This window comes from Carex rostrata, chromosome 2, assembly GCF_964058835.1.
Source record: "Carex rostrata chromosome 2, lpCarRost1.2, whole genome shotgun sequence".
Classification (NCBI taxonomy): domain Eukaryota; kingdom Viridiplantae; phylum Streptophyta; class Magnoliopsida; order Poales; family Cyperaceae; genus Carex; species Carex rostrata.
Genome location: NC_135919.1, coordinates 16828754 through 16844241, shown reverse-complemented (window position 1 = coordinate 16844241; position 15488 = coordinate 16828754). Strand labels below are relative to the sequence as shown.

Sequence of the window (15488 nt, the reverse complement as noted above, 5' to 3'; positions counted from 1 at the left end):
AAAATTTATCTTTTGTAATTTGTAAAGTGTTTCAAATGATGGCCTATTTGATACACTAGAATTTGAAAAACTATGAAGGAATTTAGCAAATTTTCTGAATTTATTTTTAAAACTTTGTAGGAAATTAGAAATTTTGAATTCCTGTTTTCAAATCTTTGCTAACTATGTTTTTTTTTTTTTTTTTTTTTTTTTAAAACTTGGTAGTAGCTATCAAGATTAATGAGGGAGAATCGTTGAATATAACAATTCTAGGATATTTTCCTAGCCAATTGTGCTACCTCTCCTTTCTCCTTTGCTAACTATGTTAATAATAACTTTCTTATTACAAGTCCAATATACATAATTTCAAATGCGTTGGAAAATAGACACAAAATCTAAAGTTTGTTGTTTTACACGTTTTATGAATCAGTCTATGATGATTACAATTGTAATGAAAAAAACTGGTTCACATGAAAATGCCAAGAATTGCATCTCTAAAACCCCAACATATCATCAAAAGGTACAATGTTCCGCACATAGCCACTCGGGTCATAACAATTGATATCAGAAAAAAAAATCAAATTATATAGCAAGGTTTGCCAGTATAATTCCACTTTTTGTAGCATTTCTTAGGTAATTGAGATTCAAATGGTTATTTTGAGACAAGAACCGTACCATATAGCAATGTCTACCAGTATAATTCGACTGTTACGACTGTTACAACATTTCTCACAGTAATTGGGATTCATATGGTTATTTTGAGATAAGAACTGTACTGATCCTTTTACAAGCTCACCCGTGATGAAAAGTAATTCGACTCATTTGTTACCTCTCTGGCCAATTATGTATGGCAACTTCTTGATTACAAAAATATTCACAAGAGGAAAAAATGATTAGTTTATTGAGATTGAATCAATACAAGACAACAGTGTCTCAATAAATGAACAAATTACATGTAGAATTCCTGAGGTTCATGTTGCTACACTCCTAAACTTCGAAAACATAGAAGAGGTTAAGGAGTCTCCACTTGCAAATTTCTTGCAAGATAATCTTTATTCACAGAAATCCCGAAAATCAAGGAGATTCAGACCTTTCGTCCTGCTGTAAATCACGTTTTTGAATTTGAATTGCCTCAACAAAAAACCACATACCTCAACTAGAGCAGCACAACTTGTTTCTTTGCAAATAGACATGCCTGGCTAGTGGGCAAAACCAAATTACATTCCCCACTTCAAATGAAATTACAAACTATCAGCTGGTTCCAAGCATTCTATCAAGCAAATATTCTACTTGCGAGATATTAGTGGTCCCACAAAACCCCTTACGACAAAAGGCCCTGATCATTTGATTAAAAATTCGGCTTTCCAAAACCAAACCCTTCTTCAACATCTCTTCAATAAGCATCACTACATCTCCAATCTTTTGCATCCTAACCAGCCAATATGTTAACCGTGATACTGGATATGCCGGGTACCCATTATCAATATCCCTAACTAAAGTCACTGCCTCAAATATCCTCCCACTCTTACAAAGGCAATCAACAATGGTACCATAAAATAACATGTTAGGGACAATGTCACCTCTTTTAAGATAGTCAAATACAAATTTGAGCTCCCTTACTTCACGTGACACGTAAAACTCGCGCAATAAAATGTCACAAGTAACTAAGTCAGGCACAAACCCATTAAACTTGCAAACTGACTTGACCATGCCAAAATCACCTTCTTTGCAGAGGCAAAGAATTAAAATATTAAATGTGTAAGTATCTGGTTGTAGACCCTTCTTAAACAAATCAACAAACAAATTTAAAACATCAACCCATCTCTCCATATCACATAGTTGGCTCATAACTGTATTATAGCTTACTATATCCACATCAAAACCTAGATATCCACATGTTTCCAACAGAACCCGACTAGTGGAAACATTCATTTCTCGGCCAATACCTTCTAGAAGAATATTCAGACCTATAGTTGTTGGTTTAAAACCTTTCTGTACCATACCCTCTAATTGCCATAAAGCTTCCTGGGCTTCGCCAGCATGACAAAGACCGGCAATATAAGTACTATAAGTAACTGCATCTGGCTCCCACCCATTTTCTTTACTTGCACTAATCACCCTCTCAACCTCATCAAAATCGCCAATTTTACAAAGACCATAAACCAAAATATTGTAAATGACAACATCAGGCTGGCAACCATTAGTTGACATCGACTCAATCAACTCCTTTGCCTCCTGAATTCGTCCTTCTGAGCAAAAAGCTCTCAATATAGGTGCATAAGTATGTGCATTGGGGAAACAGCCCCTCTGGAGCATATCATCAAACAGATTGAGTGCATCCTCTATCCTCCCTGCCTTACATAGCCCAGTGATCAGAGTTGAATAAGTAACAACATTCGGCTCACATCCTTGATCCGACATCAAATTCAACACTGCAAATGCCGAATCGAACTGCTGTAGGTGACACGAATAGATCTTGATCAGGAGAGTATAACAATAAAGAGTAGGAGTGACGCCACTGTCGATCATCTCGTGGAACATGGCGATGGCATCCCAAGGGCGGCTGCAGGAGGCGAGGGACTTCATGGCAGCGGTATAGCAGTAGACGTCGGGGCTGCAATTGGTGTTCTTCATGCGACGGAGGACGCGGATCACGGAATCGCAGTCGTTGCATTGGGAGAATACTTGCATGAGTTTGTGGTAGTCATACACGTCGAGGCGGCGGAGGCGGAGATGGGCGGAGTGGGTGGCCGATTGGTTACGGAGAAGGATGCCGGAGAAAGAATTGATGGAGCGGAGAGCAGTGTGGATGGCGGCGGGGCCCAATCGGAGGAGATTGGCCCATTTAGCTGTTGACATCCGAGGGGGGAGAGCAAATTGGTAGTGATTGGGAAATGGTCTCTCTACTAAACGGATTCCATCGGAGAGCCAGGCCCAGGGCCGAGCAGCCGACCAGATATCCTCTGAGATATCTCAACTTTTGCGTGACCAACGCGATAGCGCAGGGGCAGTATTAGTTTTGCTTTAAGATTTGTGCAGAACGTATTGAACAGTTGAGATTGTCCTGAAAAAACTCAAAGTTTGAGATATCTCAGAGGATGCGAATTCGAGTACAGTCAATACTTTGAAACTTTTTGGATGACAGTCAATATTTTACAATCTTAATAATATATTTTTACAAAAATAAAATAAAAAATTAGGAAATAATACTTATTAAATTTATAGATTAATTCTGTATTAAATATTATATAACTCTGGTTTTAGTTTTATTAAATACCTTCAAATATAGACCGTAATAAGTTTTAAGTCATTTAATGAATGGTAAACTTATATGAAATTCCATCATATTAATTTTATTTGCATCATATAAATATAAATAGTGTATAGATTATATTTTAAAAATTAGATTTAATTACAAATTATTTATTACTGTATTAATGTATTGCCAAATAAATTCCCATTTCTTTTATTAATATGAAATTATATTTGATTTCAACTATTCAAACTGAAATAATAATTAAGATCTATTCAAAAGTTTCTAATAAACTAGAGCCGACGCCATGCCTTGCTTCCGCCCTTGTAGTTTACTGAAACTTTTTATATATTGTATAGTGCGAAAGAGTTTTAAACACGTTGAAATCAATACAGTAATAAATAAGAGACGTCAGATATAATTTAGCAATTTAGTATAAATCTGTCAGTTTTAATAATTATAGCACTTAAAAATAAAATGTCTATTAATTAAAATATCAATAAACAAACACAATATACTGCAAGTGAATTAGCAATGCGTAATGTGTTGTATGTATATTCTTAATTTCTGCAAAACAATTCACAAACATGTAAACTGTAATATCTAGTCAATTTTGATGATTATAGGACTTAAAATATAACCTTTATTGTTTAAAAAACATTAATAACAAACATTGTACCAGGCCAACTGAAATATAAATGTCGCAACTGAATTAAAAAAAAAAAAATTAAAAGATCAGCATGAACATCAATCTAAGTATGAACAAACTAGGTCAACTGACACCAAAAGAACATATTACAGAACAGTAACAGGTTCCTTTGAAACACAGTCCAACAAGATTCAACAAGGCTGCACAACAGGGCTGCAAAATTCTACAACCCCCCTCCAAAAGAAAGAAAAAAAAGGTATGCTGGTCAGTCTATCTAAAGCACCAATCAAAGAACTCCCTAAAGTAGTTGAAGTCGTCAGCAGAGGTATATCCACAAGCTCCCTAGAGAAAACAAAACAAGGTTTTGGAGAAAGCAGAAACCGCTAGTCAACTCTATATCTCTTTGCCTAGGCGAAGAATTCACTTATTGTATGTTTCTTCTGTACTTCAACATATTGTCAGTTGATCCAAAAAAGAGTTATTCCAAATTCTCAACAGTGCCGAGACATATTCTCCAAGATCTATCAGCCTGTCTTTTCAACATGTATCGGACTTTGTATGTACTGCATTTGTAGCAATTAGCAGATATTTAAAATGTTAGTTAACCATTGTTGCGCAACGATAATAAACTAATAATTAATAAATTCTGCAAACAACAAAAAAAAACATCATATTTGCAAATAATACCAATATTTCCCATGAATTACTTGCAAGTTCCATTTAACTATTAAACCAAGTTAAAATGAACATGGCTTTCAGTTCAGTTTCAGCTTAAAAATCAAAAGCCTGCTATGAATGATAGGGGCAGAATAGTAAACAGTTAACAAAATGCCCACACAGTTGTCTATGTACTTCCAAAAAAGCCCAAAACCCCGACTATTTGTTATAATTTTTACATTGTTGGTGCTGCTAGCGAATATGTGAGAAAAATGAGAGCTAATTATCAAAATAACCTAATTGAAATAGGACAGCATTCCATTTAAATTACCTGTAATAGCTTGCTTTGTCAGGCTCAGAATCATCAATTAGCTCGGCTGCTTCTTCAATCAATGCCTCAATCTCGGCTGTCTCTGGGCCAATATCACCTGATATTATCTCAGCATGGAGCACTGACGCTCTGACCAGAACAATTCTCCAATATATAGACTCTTCTTTTGCCAGAATAGCAATCTCTTTCCACTGCCATTAAAATTGTTAAAAGAAATAAAGAAGATAAAGTGTTTAATTAAATGAAGTTACAGTTAGATGTGACGTAACTATAATGTTACTGGCATATTCAGATCATAAGTAAATGGTTTGATCCCCCATTTAATCTTTGTTCACTTGGTTGGGATTTCTTTTATAGAAAAGAAGGGCATTCAGGTCCAAATCCTGATAAATCAATAGGTGGAAGTATGCATGAACTCATGTTATCGATCCCAGATATAGTCTTATCAACTGTGAATGCGTAATTGAACCATACTGTGTATCTAAAAGAATGCATTGAACGAGGATGTCAGGTTTCCATTTTAATATAGCTGATGCCAAGTAATATTCACATAATTTGACCCAGATCCATACTAACTTTACCCAACGACTTCAATCAACAGCTGATGAATTGTTTGCCATTAACTCAACTATCTGTTACTTGAAACAGCTCACCAAAAATATAATTGGCAAGGCATCTATTTTAATCTTACAAATTATAAATTCATCCAGAACCAATGAGATATAATAGGTAAGAATTCTGATTTTACCTTTTCAAGCATTGATTCGTCAAGAACCGATGGGAGCGGGCTGATCTGGTGACGTGGGCCCAGCGCTTCAGCCTTTACGTCTTGCCATAGCTTAATCAACTCTTCTGCTTCCTCAACTGCCATCTCTCTCTTTCGACACATTAAGAGATCTTCAAACTTCCCATCAGTACCAAAATTCTGCCGATTTTGGTTCGATTTTATACTGAGAATTGCTGCCACCTTCCCCAACCGATTCCACACATTACTGCTAATGGATGAAGGTGAGGTAACAGACACAGAGGTGGTAGAGTTCCCATATTGGTGCTTAATTGGGAACTTAGTCAGTTTGGCACGGCCAAATTGCCCACCTAATATCTTAAATCCAGCGAAAATAACACACCCCAATAGTGTGCTATAAGCAAGCTTTTGGACCGCACCTAACCAATCAACCATTGGTTGTAACTCAGGGTTTCTCTTAACAAGAGTAGGAGATGGAGCCACACTAGCTGGCAACTTCTCCAGGCTAGCTGGTGCGAGTTGCTTCACAGCTTCTCCAAGATGCTTAATGGATATCGGATGAAAAGAGGCTTTTTCTGCGATTCTTTTCTCAGATAAAGGGTCAAATGGGGAAGAAGCAACCTTTACTGCCCCGAAGTTTGGTGTGTTGTTTAGGATTCTTCTCGGGCCTCCAAAGTAATCAGCCTGAAAGTTGCTATCTTAAAAAACCATTGAAAGAAATCTGTGGGCGTACCAAACTACGATGGAGCAAATTTTGCACACATACCCTTAAAATCTTTGGATTAATATGAATTGCCAAAGACTCATGAAGTAAAATGTTCTTACAATAATTACACAATCTAATTACAATAATTTACTACGAAGTAGTAAATTTTGCACATATACACTTAAAATCTTTGGATTAATATGATTTGTCAAAGACTCATAAATTAAAATATTGTTACAATAATTACACGATCTAAGTTGTAGGCGATGAAATGCTCGACATTTTGGAATACTAAATTTGACATTAGATAGGAAGCATTGTCCACAACCCCCTATTTGGTAGAACACAGAATTTGAAAAACATTATACACAGCGAACTAAACTAGCCACCACCTATAATGATAGTCACAAGCCTGATGATACATCCCAGAGGCAATTTGCCTTCTAGGTCCCTTCCTAAGCATAGTGTTGTGGCATTTATTTAAAGTACATAACATATAATAGATTTAAAAGACATTAATTTAGAAAACCTCAAGTAACACTAATTTAGTCAAAAAAGGAGATAAAAAGAAACACTAACCAGGGAGAGAGAGCAATCTCGAGTGTCTGGAAAGAGAGAGAGCACTGAATCTTTTAACCACAATTCCTGGGAAATACACTTCCCATCGTAAGGTACTTGACAAAAAAATTCAACAGCTTATTACCAATAATGTCTCGTCTAGAACATTGAGCAGATTGTTAAGAAGAAGAATTAATTAAGAGGAGGTTATATCTGCCTAAATAATTGAAATAACAGTGAGTTTTTAAATTATCCAGGATTGCTTTATCCGGTATCAGTATAAATTTGTTGCTTTGAAATTGGAAGAAATTATGTGAAATCAGCAACAAAATATGAATGATAATAGGTTGTTACTGTACATTCTAAGGTAATTATATCCACTTAAAGTAACAAACATAGAAACAATTTTTGTCCCCGTATAAGGGAAATAATTTCTTGTTTGGTGACTCCTGTTGGGTTTCATTTCTAGCCTAACCAACTTGTTTGGGACTAAAGGCTTGGTTGTTGTTGTTGTCGCATAAGGGAAAGAATTTCATTAGTAAGTGAACATACCAATGAGTGGTTTATAGATTCTTTTCCCTTGTCTGCCTTAAACTTGTCTTGTTCAAAGCTCTTTGGATTTGTGCTGTTTCCATTGGTGTTAAGCTGCAGAAGCTTTTCAAATGCCACTGAAGCAGATTCCTGAGTATAACAGTTACACCAGCAGAGCTTAATTTATTTTGATTAACCTTTTTAGCAACAATTTTTAGGGTAAATTAACTCAAATTTACCTGCCCGAGAAGGAATGAGCATAGAGATCCTTCAAATTTCAAATCAACGCCCTCACATGAGACAAGGCACTCACAAATGGTTTTTCCTTTACTGATCTGTCAGAGTGTAGAGATAAGAATTACTTATTTAAATGCACTTTGGCTAGTCCATTTCAAAGTATTACAAAGTTCAGAACTGGCCAATATTTATGACATATCACAAGTTTGATCTGAATTTGATCTGGTTTAGGTACCTTTCTTTTGTGATTGTATTGATGTAATTGAGGCTCAAACATTAACTTGTGGCCAATGTAAGATAACCAAATAGCATTAATTCTTCTGACACCAGCTAAATAGTACTTGTGCACTCAAGCTGGGCACATTAGTACCCAGCACATTTTACAAAAATACTCAAGTACCGCATGAAAAATTGAATTAAAGGGCAACAATATTAACGAAAATAAAACATTAAAAAACAGAAGGATGTTACCATATCAGCCCGACGAGTTGAAAACCCAAACGCGATGTGTGCCAGCATCGCTAGGTAAAAACAATCAAAGTCGATCACAGTCCGCTGTGTCTGTGACTCAAGTGACTTCCTATTCTTTCGAGTCACTGCCAAAGTATCCCAATAAAGGAGCTCAACTATTTCATTGGCTGTGAGCCGGCTCAAGGCCTGGCGAAAGAAGTATGACCAGTCCTGAACCTGGCATGACGGATCGGCATCAAGTCCTTGCCTAAGTAACTCACGCAATGCCCCCATGGCACCTCTTCTTCTTTCACTTTTATCTGATGTTGGGGTCAGGGCAAGCAGCTCTAGAGTGCATGCTGGCGCAAACTCCTCTAGTGATTCTTCAATCTGAAACCACGCAATACTTTTGTTTTGCATAGACAGACTTTTTACCTTTTCTGTTCATTATTTTTTGTTTCTTTGCATTTAAATCTGATCTGTGTCTCTGGGGTGTCTAAATTGGCTTAGCTTCTCAAGTCTATTCATCCCTTTGTTAGTTGAGAATAATCCAGTATACTAAAAGGTTTTTGCACAGTCCATATTAATTGCATCGGACAGTAATAACTAAATTAGAAAGTTTATGTCTAGGGGCAATGAAGACATTTTAAATCTTTGAAATCACCAGAGAGAATATAAACTGGGTCCAACAGACCCCACCTATGTCTAGCTCTCAATTATTACAATCCGATCTACAAGATTTGCTACCAAAAAAGTCAAAGCTGGGAATTTTTTTTTTTCCATATTGCCCTTGGTTAATCAAATGACTGAAATCAATTTTAATATTGTTCTTCTCAAAAAGTGGTGTACTGAAGCGAACTTTTTGTTAGTTACTATTATTATTTACTCGACTTCAAAAGAACTAGTGTAACACCTAGAAACAAAAGTAGAAGTTTTTGGAAGTGCTGTTTAACCACTAATGATGTCAGTAGGATACACATGTTAACTACTAGATATTTGGAAAAGAAGATGAGAAAAAGCAAAATCAAGGTACATAAGAATCAATTGCCTGTCTAAGAAGGGGTATTTTCGCCAAAGAGTTTTTGCCCCTTAAAAGATGTTGAGCCTGGGCTAAAGCCTCAAAAGCTTCAGAAACTTTCTTTCTCTCAAATCCAATCTTCGCAATTGAGCACTACAGAAAGAGATGAAAAAGGCTCATCTGTCAGATCCCTGCAAAAGATTAATAAAAAAAAATCATCCATTGCTTTTTTTTCCTTTTATTCCATACTTCAGATAATGCCATCGAGAGAAGAATGTCATGAATGTACGGTTTTGAATCACGCCTCTGTAGAGCTGCATGCCCAATGTCCAGTACTAATTTAGCTTCTCCTACCTGCATTATACAATGCCACATAAGAAAGAACATTACACAAGAAAAGGTCAATTGTATTGCTCTAGGTATATATAGTAATTCTTCTTGTAGAGTTCTCCTTTTGTAAATGTTAGAACTGTCGTGCATAAGGTACCTCCTGTAAAATGCACAAAGAAGCAGGTAACCAAGCCCATGGAATGCATAGGGTTCTTGGTTGAATATTTTCCTTCTTATTACCAGCATACTCCTGCTCGAAAAGAAGTTTATCCCTCACATCCATCAATAAATCCTAAAGAAAATTAACAAAATAAGATGACATTTTACTTTCATGAAATTTCTGTTGAAGAGTTAGCCTTTTCACATAATTACAAATTTGAATCTCTAAATCAGACCTGCCGTGTAGCAGGCAGGTCCGCCGTGTATCCTTCCTCGATTTCTGAATTTTTCAGTTCCATTACAGTTTTAACGATCTCATCCTTCTCAGCTTTCTCAGAAACACCTAAAATCTGTGTAATTGTTCAGATAAATGCACAAATATCTATGATTTACTCTTGCTCTTAGTTTGGTTGACATGTATAGGTATGGGCGAATTGGCATTGCCGCACTTCATCTTCATTTTTTTTACAGAATTTTCCAGATATTGATCTTGAATGAATACATTGCTGGATAACTACTTCAGATTAGTAGATTCCTTATCATAAACATTAGAAAATGAATCCAATCGATATATTGCATATTTGTAACTATAATCAGGTACGAACAGCCTATCTTTATTATGTACTTAATCGAGAGAAAATCGAAATTAGAAGTCGTACCAAAACTAGCAGAAACGGATACTAATTACTAACCTGATAGCAAGTGACTGGAATTTCTACAGTAGAAGTAGTAAGCTGTCCATTTTCGACTGTGCTTACTACCCCATTGACCTTCGACAAAGCCAATCCAGCAACATTTTTGCAATTGTTCCCCAATTTCCCCTCAAAGTGAAGATTCCCTCTGCCTTTCCCCACTCTAGATGCCACGTCCGCTTGGGTATGAGCTCTCCGCTTCTCTCCAGTCGACCCGTTGCGGAAGCAACAACAACGCGTTGGAGACGATCCGATCACAATGTGAGCTAGCGACATGGCGAGAGAAGACCCAAGCTAGGTCTCCTCCGTCAGATATGTGCTTTGCAGTGGAATGGCTAACGGGTGGGAGTGGGAGTGGGGTTAGCGATTGGGCTTAAAGATCCGTTATAGCAATTGAAAACGGAGAGATAGTAAAAGGACAAAAGGAAAGGAAAAGAAGCAGAAAGAAAAGAGAGGGAGAAGAAATGCGACTAGAAAAAAGTGGAGGCTTCACCCTCAAGCGGTCACCGGAGAGACTGAGAAAAATGAAAAATTAGAGTGTTTTTTCTTTATTTTCAAGTTTATAGGCGCAATAACTTTGTTATTCTTTTCCTTTACCTATTTTAAAAAAAGATTTGTAATCCATAATCCATTAATTATATAAGGATTGGATTCAAATTTTTGTTAAGTCTAAATAATCAATCCAAATCCTTAAACATTATTATCATATAAATATATACTTGAATATCACATTTTATATTTTTTTGAAACTATATTACTATTCTTTTTAGGCAACTAGAAAATCACTTGACCTAAAAATTTTGGACCATCTAAGAATAGTGATATTCTACCTACATAAAATATAGTATAAGAATTTAAAAAAAATATATAAAATTTGATCTCCAATATATTTTCATATAATAATAATATTTAACGGATTCAGATTAATTATTTGAACTTTGAAAGCGGAGATATAAATCTAGTACACAAATCGATCCACGCATTTCAACATACCTATTTTGAAAAATGATATTTGATCCATAATCCATTATTATAGAAGGATTGGAATCTTTGTCAGTATCAATCTTAATAATACATTTAGATTAAAATAAAAAAAATTAAAACCTAGAAAAAGTTTATAAACATAATGTTGGATTTATAAACTAGCTGTGTATTAAATTTTATACAATTTGAGTGTCATTTGACATTCCACCAAAAACAGTGTCATTTTTTTATATATTTTCAATTTTTTACACAATGAGGTTTTTAATTTTTTTTCTACAATTTGATTTGTTTAAGTTGAAATTTATATATGTTTCAATTTTTTTGTTGTTTGACATACTTTCATTTTCTTTCAAATATAATTGCATGTCCAAACTCCATTAGTTTTAGTCCCTTTTTTTGGAATTCGGAGTCCCATGTATAGGAAAGTAGAATTATCAAATTTTTATTCAACTCCGACACAAATTTCAAAACACATCCCTATATCTACAAAAATCGAATCGTCTGCCCCTGGGGGCAGGAAATTCCTGCCCCCAGAGTCTCTGCTAGGTGGGACCGGTTACTGTTTAAGGGTTTAACTATTGTTACTGTTTTTAAATGGGCCCCACCCGCAGAGACTCTGGAGGCAGGAATTTCCTGCCCCCGGGGGGCAGACGATTCGGTCTCATATCTACAATAGATATCAAATTTCTCCTGACCCGACTAAAATTAAATTCAAACTGATGTTTTCCTGCAATTATACCTAAGAGGATACAGATTCCTTTGGTTTCTGAATAGATAAAAACTGACAGAAAAATTAACATGTTAAACTAATGAGGTTTTTGGCATGTATATGTAGAGTAAGAATCAGAAAACTAAAATTGAGAGACTGAATGAATAAGTGTTTATTTATTTTACGGGAAGACAAATAGTATTAATTTTAGCAAAAATTTTAACATCTAAGAAACAAAAATAAAAAATTACAGTAAACTACAAAAAAGATCTCACCAATAATGGAATTCATATCCTCCCGGTACCGGATAAGGAAATCTTTTAGAATGATTGGATCTGAATTGTCCTTTTAACTTTACACGAATCTCAAAGCACCAAATATACTGGTCCCCCTACCTACTCTATCTCCGAATAGGTGAATCCGTATCCTCTGCATTAACTCAAAAGGGAATCTTTTGAGTTAATCAATCTCAACCGTCTAATATATTTTAAAATTCGTGCAGATCAAATCTGCACTAATATGAAAGACCCCTTGTAGTATAGACAGGTGGTGGATTGACTCCATTTAAAATCAGACGGTTGAGACTGATTAACTCAAAAGATTCCCTTTTGAGTTAATGCAGAGGATACACATTCCGAATAGGTACCAGATTGAGTTAATTTAAACCGTAAAATTGTGAGTCCCACCATTCAATACCTGCGAGGATATTTATCCTAAAAATAAGAACAATGAAAATTCTCCTACCATAACACTTTCTTTATTTTGTGATTAAGTTTAAACTCAGTATTTTTTTCTCATAAAAAGTTTAAACTCAGTAATATATTTTCTAGCATAATAATAAATTAAACATATTTATTATTACATAGCTATGATATACTCAAGCATCTTTTAAATATTATTTTTTTAAATTAAACATGTATCTCTCCGAAAAGAGACAAGAACTCATGTTACTGTACTAAGCTCGCAATTCTCGTTTTCTCCATCATTATATTGGACAAAAAACTTCACCAGTATATGGGCCTGTTCGGCGTGATACTATTCACGTGGGAAAAAGAAAATTCACTCAGACTGAATTTTTTTTTCCCAACGTGAATAGTAATTTTTCAGTTCAAAATTTTCAGTTCCTATTCCTATTCCCACTTGGAACGCCGAACAACAAGTATTATAAATAAGTCTTTCAAAAATCAAAGATTCCATTTTGAACTTTTTGGTTGAAAGCTCATATGCCCGTTTGTTAGATATCTTACATCAAAGCCTACTTCTGGTGGTAGTATTATTCTTTTCAAGCACCACCATTATATATACATATTTCTACATTATTATTTTATAGGTCTATAGACTTGAACCCATAGGAAAATATATTGAGTCCATCCTTAAATCTTTATTTTTTGGATGTGTTCAGTATCTAATTCTTTTTTAGGGTATGTTTAGATATGTTAAGAATAGAGAATATTTTAGAACAGTGGCTATTCAGAATAGCAATATGCATTCAAACAATATTTTTGTTATTCGGAATAGTTAGAATAACTGTTATTCTCTATTCCTTGTAAATGTTGAAATAGTTACTATTCGGAAATGTGAAGAGAGAGGGACAAATGATTCTTTCTCAGATTTTCATCAACACAGTTTCGAAATGATAAAATTGACACTACTTTATATTATCTCCACATTATGACAATTCGTTTAAGACCCCGTTTGCCTATATTTCATCTTAATTAACATTTTGTTAACACTATTATTTATCAGTTACAACTATTCAGTATTCCAAATATACAATCCAAACAATATTTTTACTAATTCGAATAGCACCATTTTCACACTAATCTAAAAATCACTATTTTTTTTCTTTATTCTTATTTACTATTCTCAAATTTCGCTATTCTAGCTATTCTAAATCTCATCCAAACGTATCCTAATAGAAACGTGTACATGTAATACTTCAGTTTTTTATTAAACAATAAATTAGTTGCTTTTGATATATAATAGTAAAAGATTATCAGATGACTATGTATTTAAAAAAAGGGTAGCTATTTCTAACAAAATTATTTTTATTGCAAACATTTAGTTAGTTATTTATGTTTAACATTTTTTTTGGTCCCGTTTAGCAATTCTCAAGATGTTCTCAACGAAAGTACAACGATGAATTGATTATAATCCATATGACTTTTGTACAATTACCAGATGCCTTAAGATCTGTAACTAAATTTGTTAAAAAAAAACATAAAAAAAATGTTAGAAAAAGCTGAGTGTTTACAAAAATAATATGAGTGAGTCTATGGTACTATGCATATCACGGGTTGTTACCGTGCTACGGCTCTATATTCGAGTTTTCAAATCTTAACGGTCGATCCGAACCGTTCATCTTGTTCTCCATATTAATATGTGTTTGGAGACCAAATTTTACATTTTTTGAAATTTTTTTACTATTTTTTTAGATATTTAGAAAATCACTTGATCTGAAAATTCTGGACCATCCAAAAACAGTGATTTTCAATAAAACTAAAAAAATAGTAAAAAAATTTCAAAAAATATAAAATTTGGTCTCCAAACACATATTAATATGGAGAACAAGATGAACGGTTCGGATTGACCGTTAGGATTTGAAAACTCGAATATAGAGCCGTAGCACGGTGCCAAATCGTAATATGCATAGTACCATAGACTCACTCAAATAATATTTTTGTAAAGTAACTCATTCAATTTTTATAAAAATGTGCAATTATACAATCACATTTTTTATGATTATATGCCAGAAGTAACTAGTTTTGTGTTAAATAATTAAATCTAATTATCTAAATATTTAAAAATACAATATATTTGTTTAAAAAAACTTGAATTAAATATGCCTAGAAATAGACACTTACGATGGGAACTCTCATAGTTAGCATTTTTCCTCTTCCCAAAAAAAGTAACATTGAACGATGATAATTTTTTGTTCTGTACATCCCGTACAAAAAAGGCTAAATTAAAAGATAAAAATAATAAAAGATCATAATTCCCAAGTCTTTTGTACCGTCCCTTCTCTTCTGGAGAGAAAAATATATTCCTCTTTCCTCCTCTCACACAACTCGTATCCTCTGCGTGAACTCAAAAAAGAATCTTTAGAGTTTATGCATCTGGACTGTCCGATTCGCTTTAAGATTCGTGCCGACTAGATCCGCACTTATATTAAAGGGACCCTGAATTATAGGCTGGGACGGATTGTCTCCGATTAAAATCAGACGGCCGAGATGCATCAACTCAAAAGATGCTCTTTTGAGTTAATGCAGACGATGCGGACTCTCCCTCTCACATGTGATCCAGCCAAAGGTAAAAAAAAAAAAGAAAAAAAAGGCAAATGATCTCTTCTTTCGTTTTCACAAATCATTAAAAAGCAAAAACAAAAAGAACAAATTAAAGAGAATCCACCAAAGGTTTCTTATGATCGGTGTTGTTAAGTCCAACAAACCTGGTAAAATAGGTAATTTTAATATTCTCTATACTTAATCCTTACTGGAATG

The 15488-nt window shown here is 34.5% G+C and overlaps 2 protein-coding genes across 2 annotated transcripts; both read right to left on the bottom strand.

Moving 5' to 3' along the window:
• Positions 1 to 781: 781 nt before the first annotated feature.
• LOC144546074 (uncharacterized) lies at positions 782 to 2919 on the bottom strand. Its single transcript, XM_078294614.1, has one exon. The coding sequence runs from the start codon at positions 2836 to 2838 to the stop codon at positions 1231 to 1233; it is 1608 nt and encodes a 535-aa protein (XP_078150740.1). The 5' UTR covers positions 2839 to 2919; the 3' UTR covers positions 782 to 1230.
• Positions 2920 to 3857: 938 nt separating this feature from the next.
• Positions 3858 to 10801, bottom strand: PARC6 (plastid division protein). The gene is made up of 12 exons (XM_078294665.1): positions 10296 to 10801; positions 9840 to 9953; positions 9602 to 9736; positions 9364 to 9468; positions 9145 to 9267; positions 8118 to 8486; positions 7649 to 7744; positions 7431 to 7559; positions 6900 to 6965; positions 5618 to 6298; positions 4870 to 5060; positions 3858 to 4444 (listed from the first exon to the last, which is right to left on the bottom strand). Exons 1-12 carry the CDS (start codon positions 10569 to 10571, stop codon positions 4360 to 4362), a joined length of 2370 nt encoding a protein of 789 aa, XP_078150791.1. The 5' UTR covers positions 10572 to 10801; the 3' UTR covers positions 3858 to 4359.
• Positions 10802 to 15488: the final 4687 nt, after the last annotated feature.

Bases quoted from the DNA above. Each gene is read 5' to 3' on its own strand.
- LOC144546074 (XM_078294614.1), bottom strand. From the start codon at position 2,838: ATGTCAACAGCTAAATGGGCCAATCTCCTCCGATTGGGCCCCGCCGCC.
- PARC6 (XM_078294665.1), bottom strand. From the start codon at position 10,571: ATGTCGCTAGCTCACATTGTGATCGGATCGTCTCCAACGCGTTGTTGT. The intron at 9,268-9,363 runs GTATGGAATAAA...CTCTTTCTGTAG, and splicing joins TCTCGATGGCATTATCTGAA to TGCTCAATTGCGAAGATTGG. The intron at 8,487-9,144 runs GCAATTGATTCT...GCGTGGTTTCAG, and splicing joins AAATACCCCTTCTTAGACAG to ATTGAAGAATCACTAGAGGA.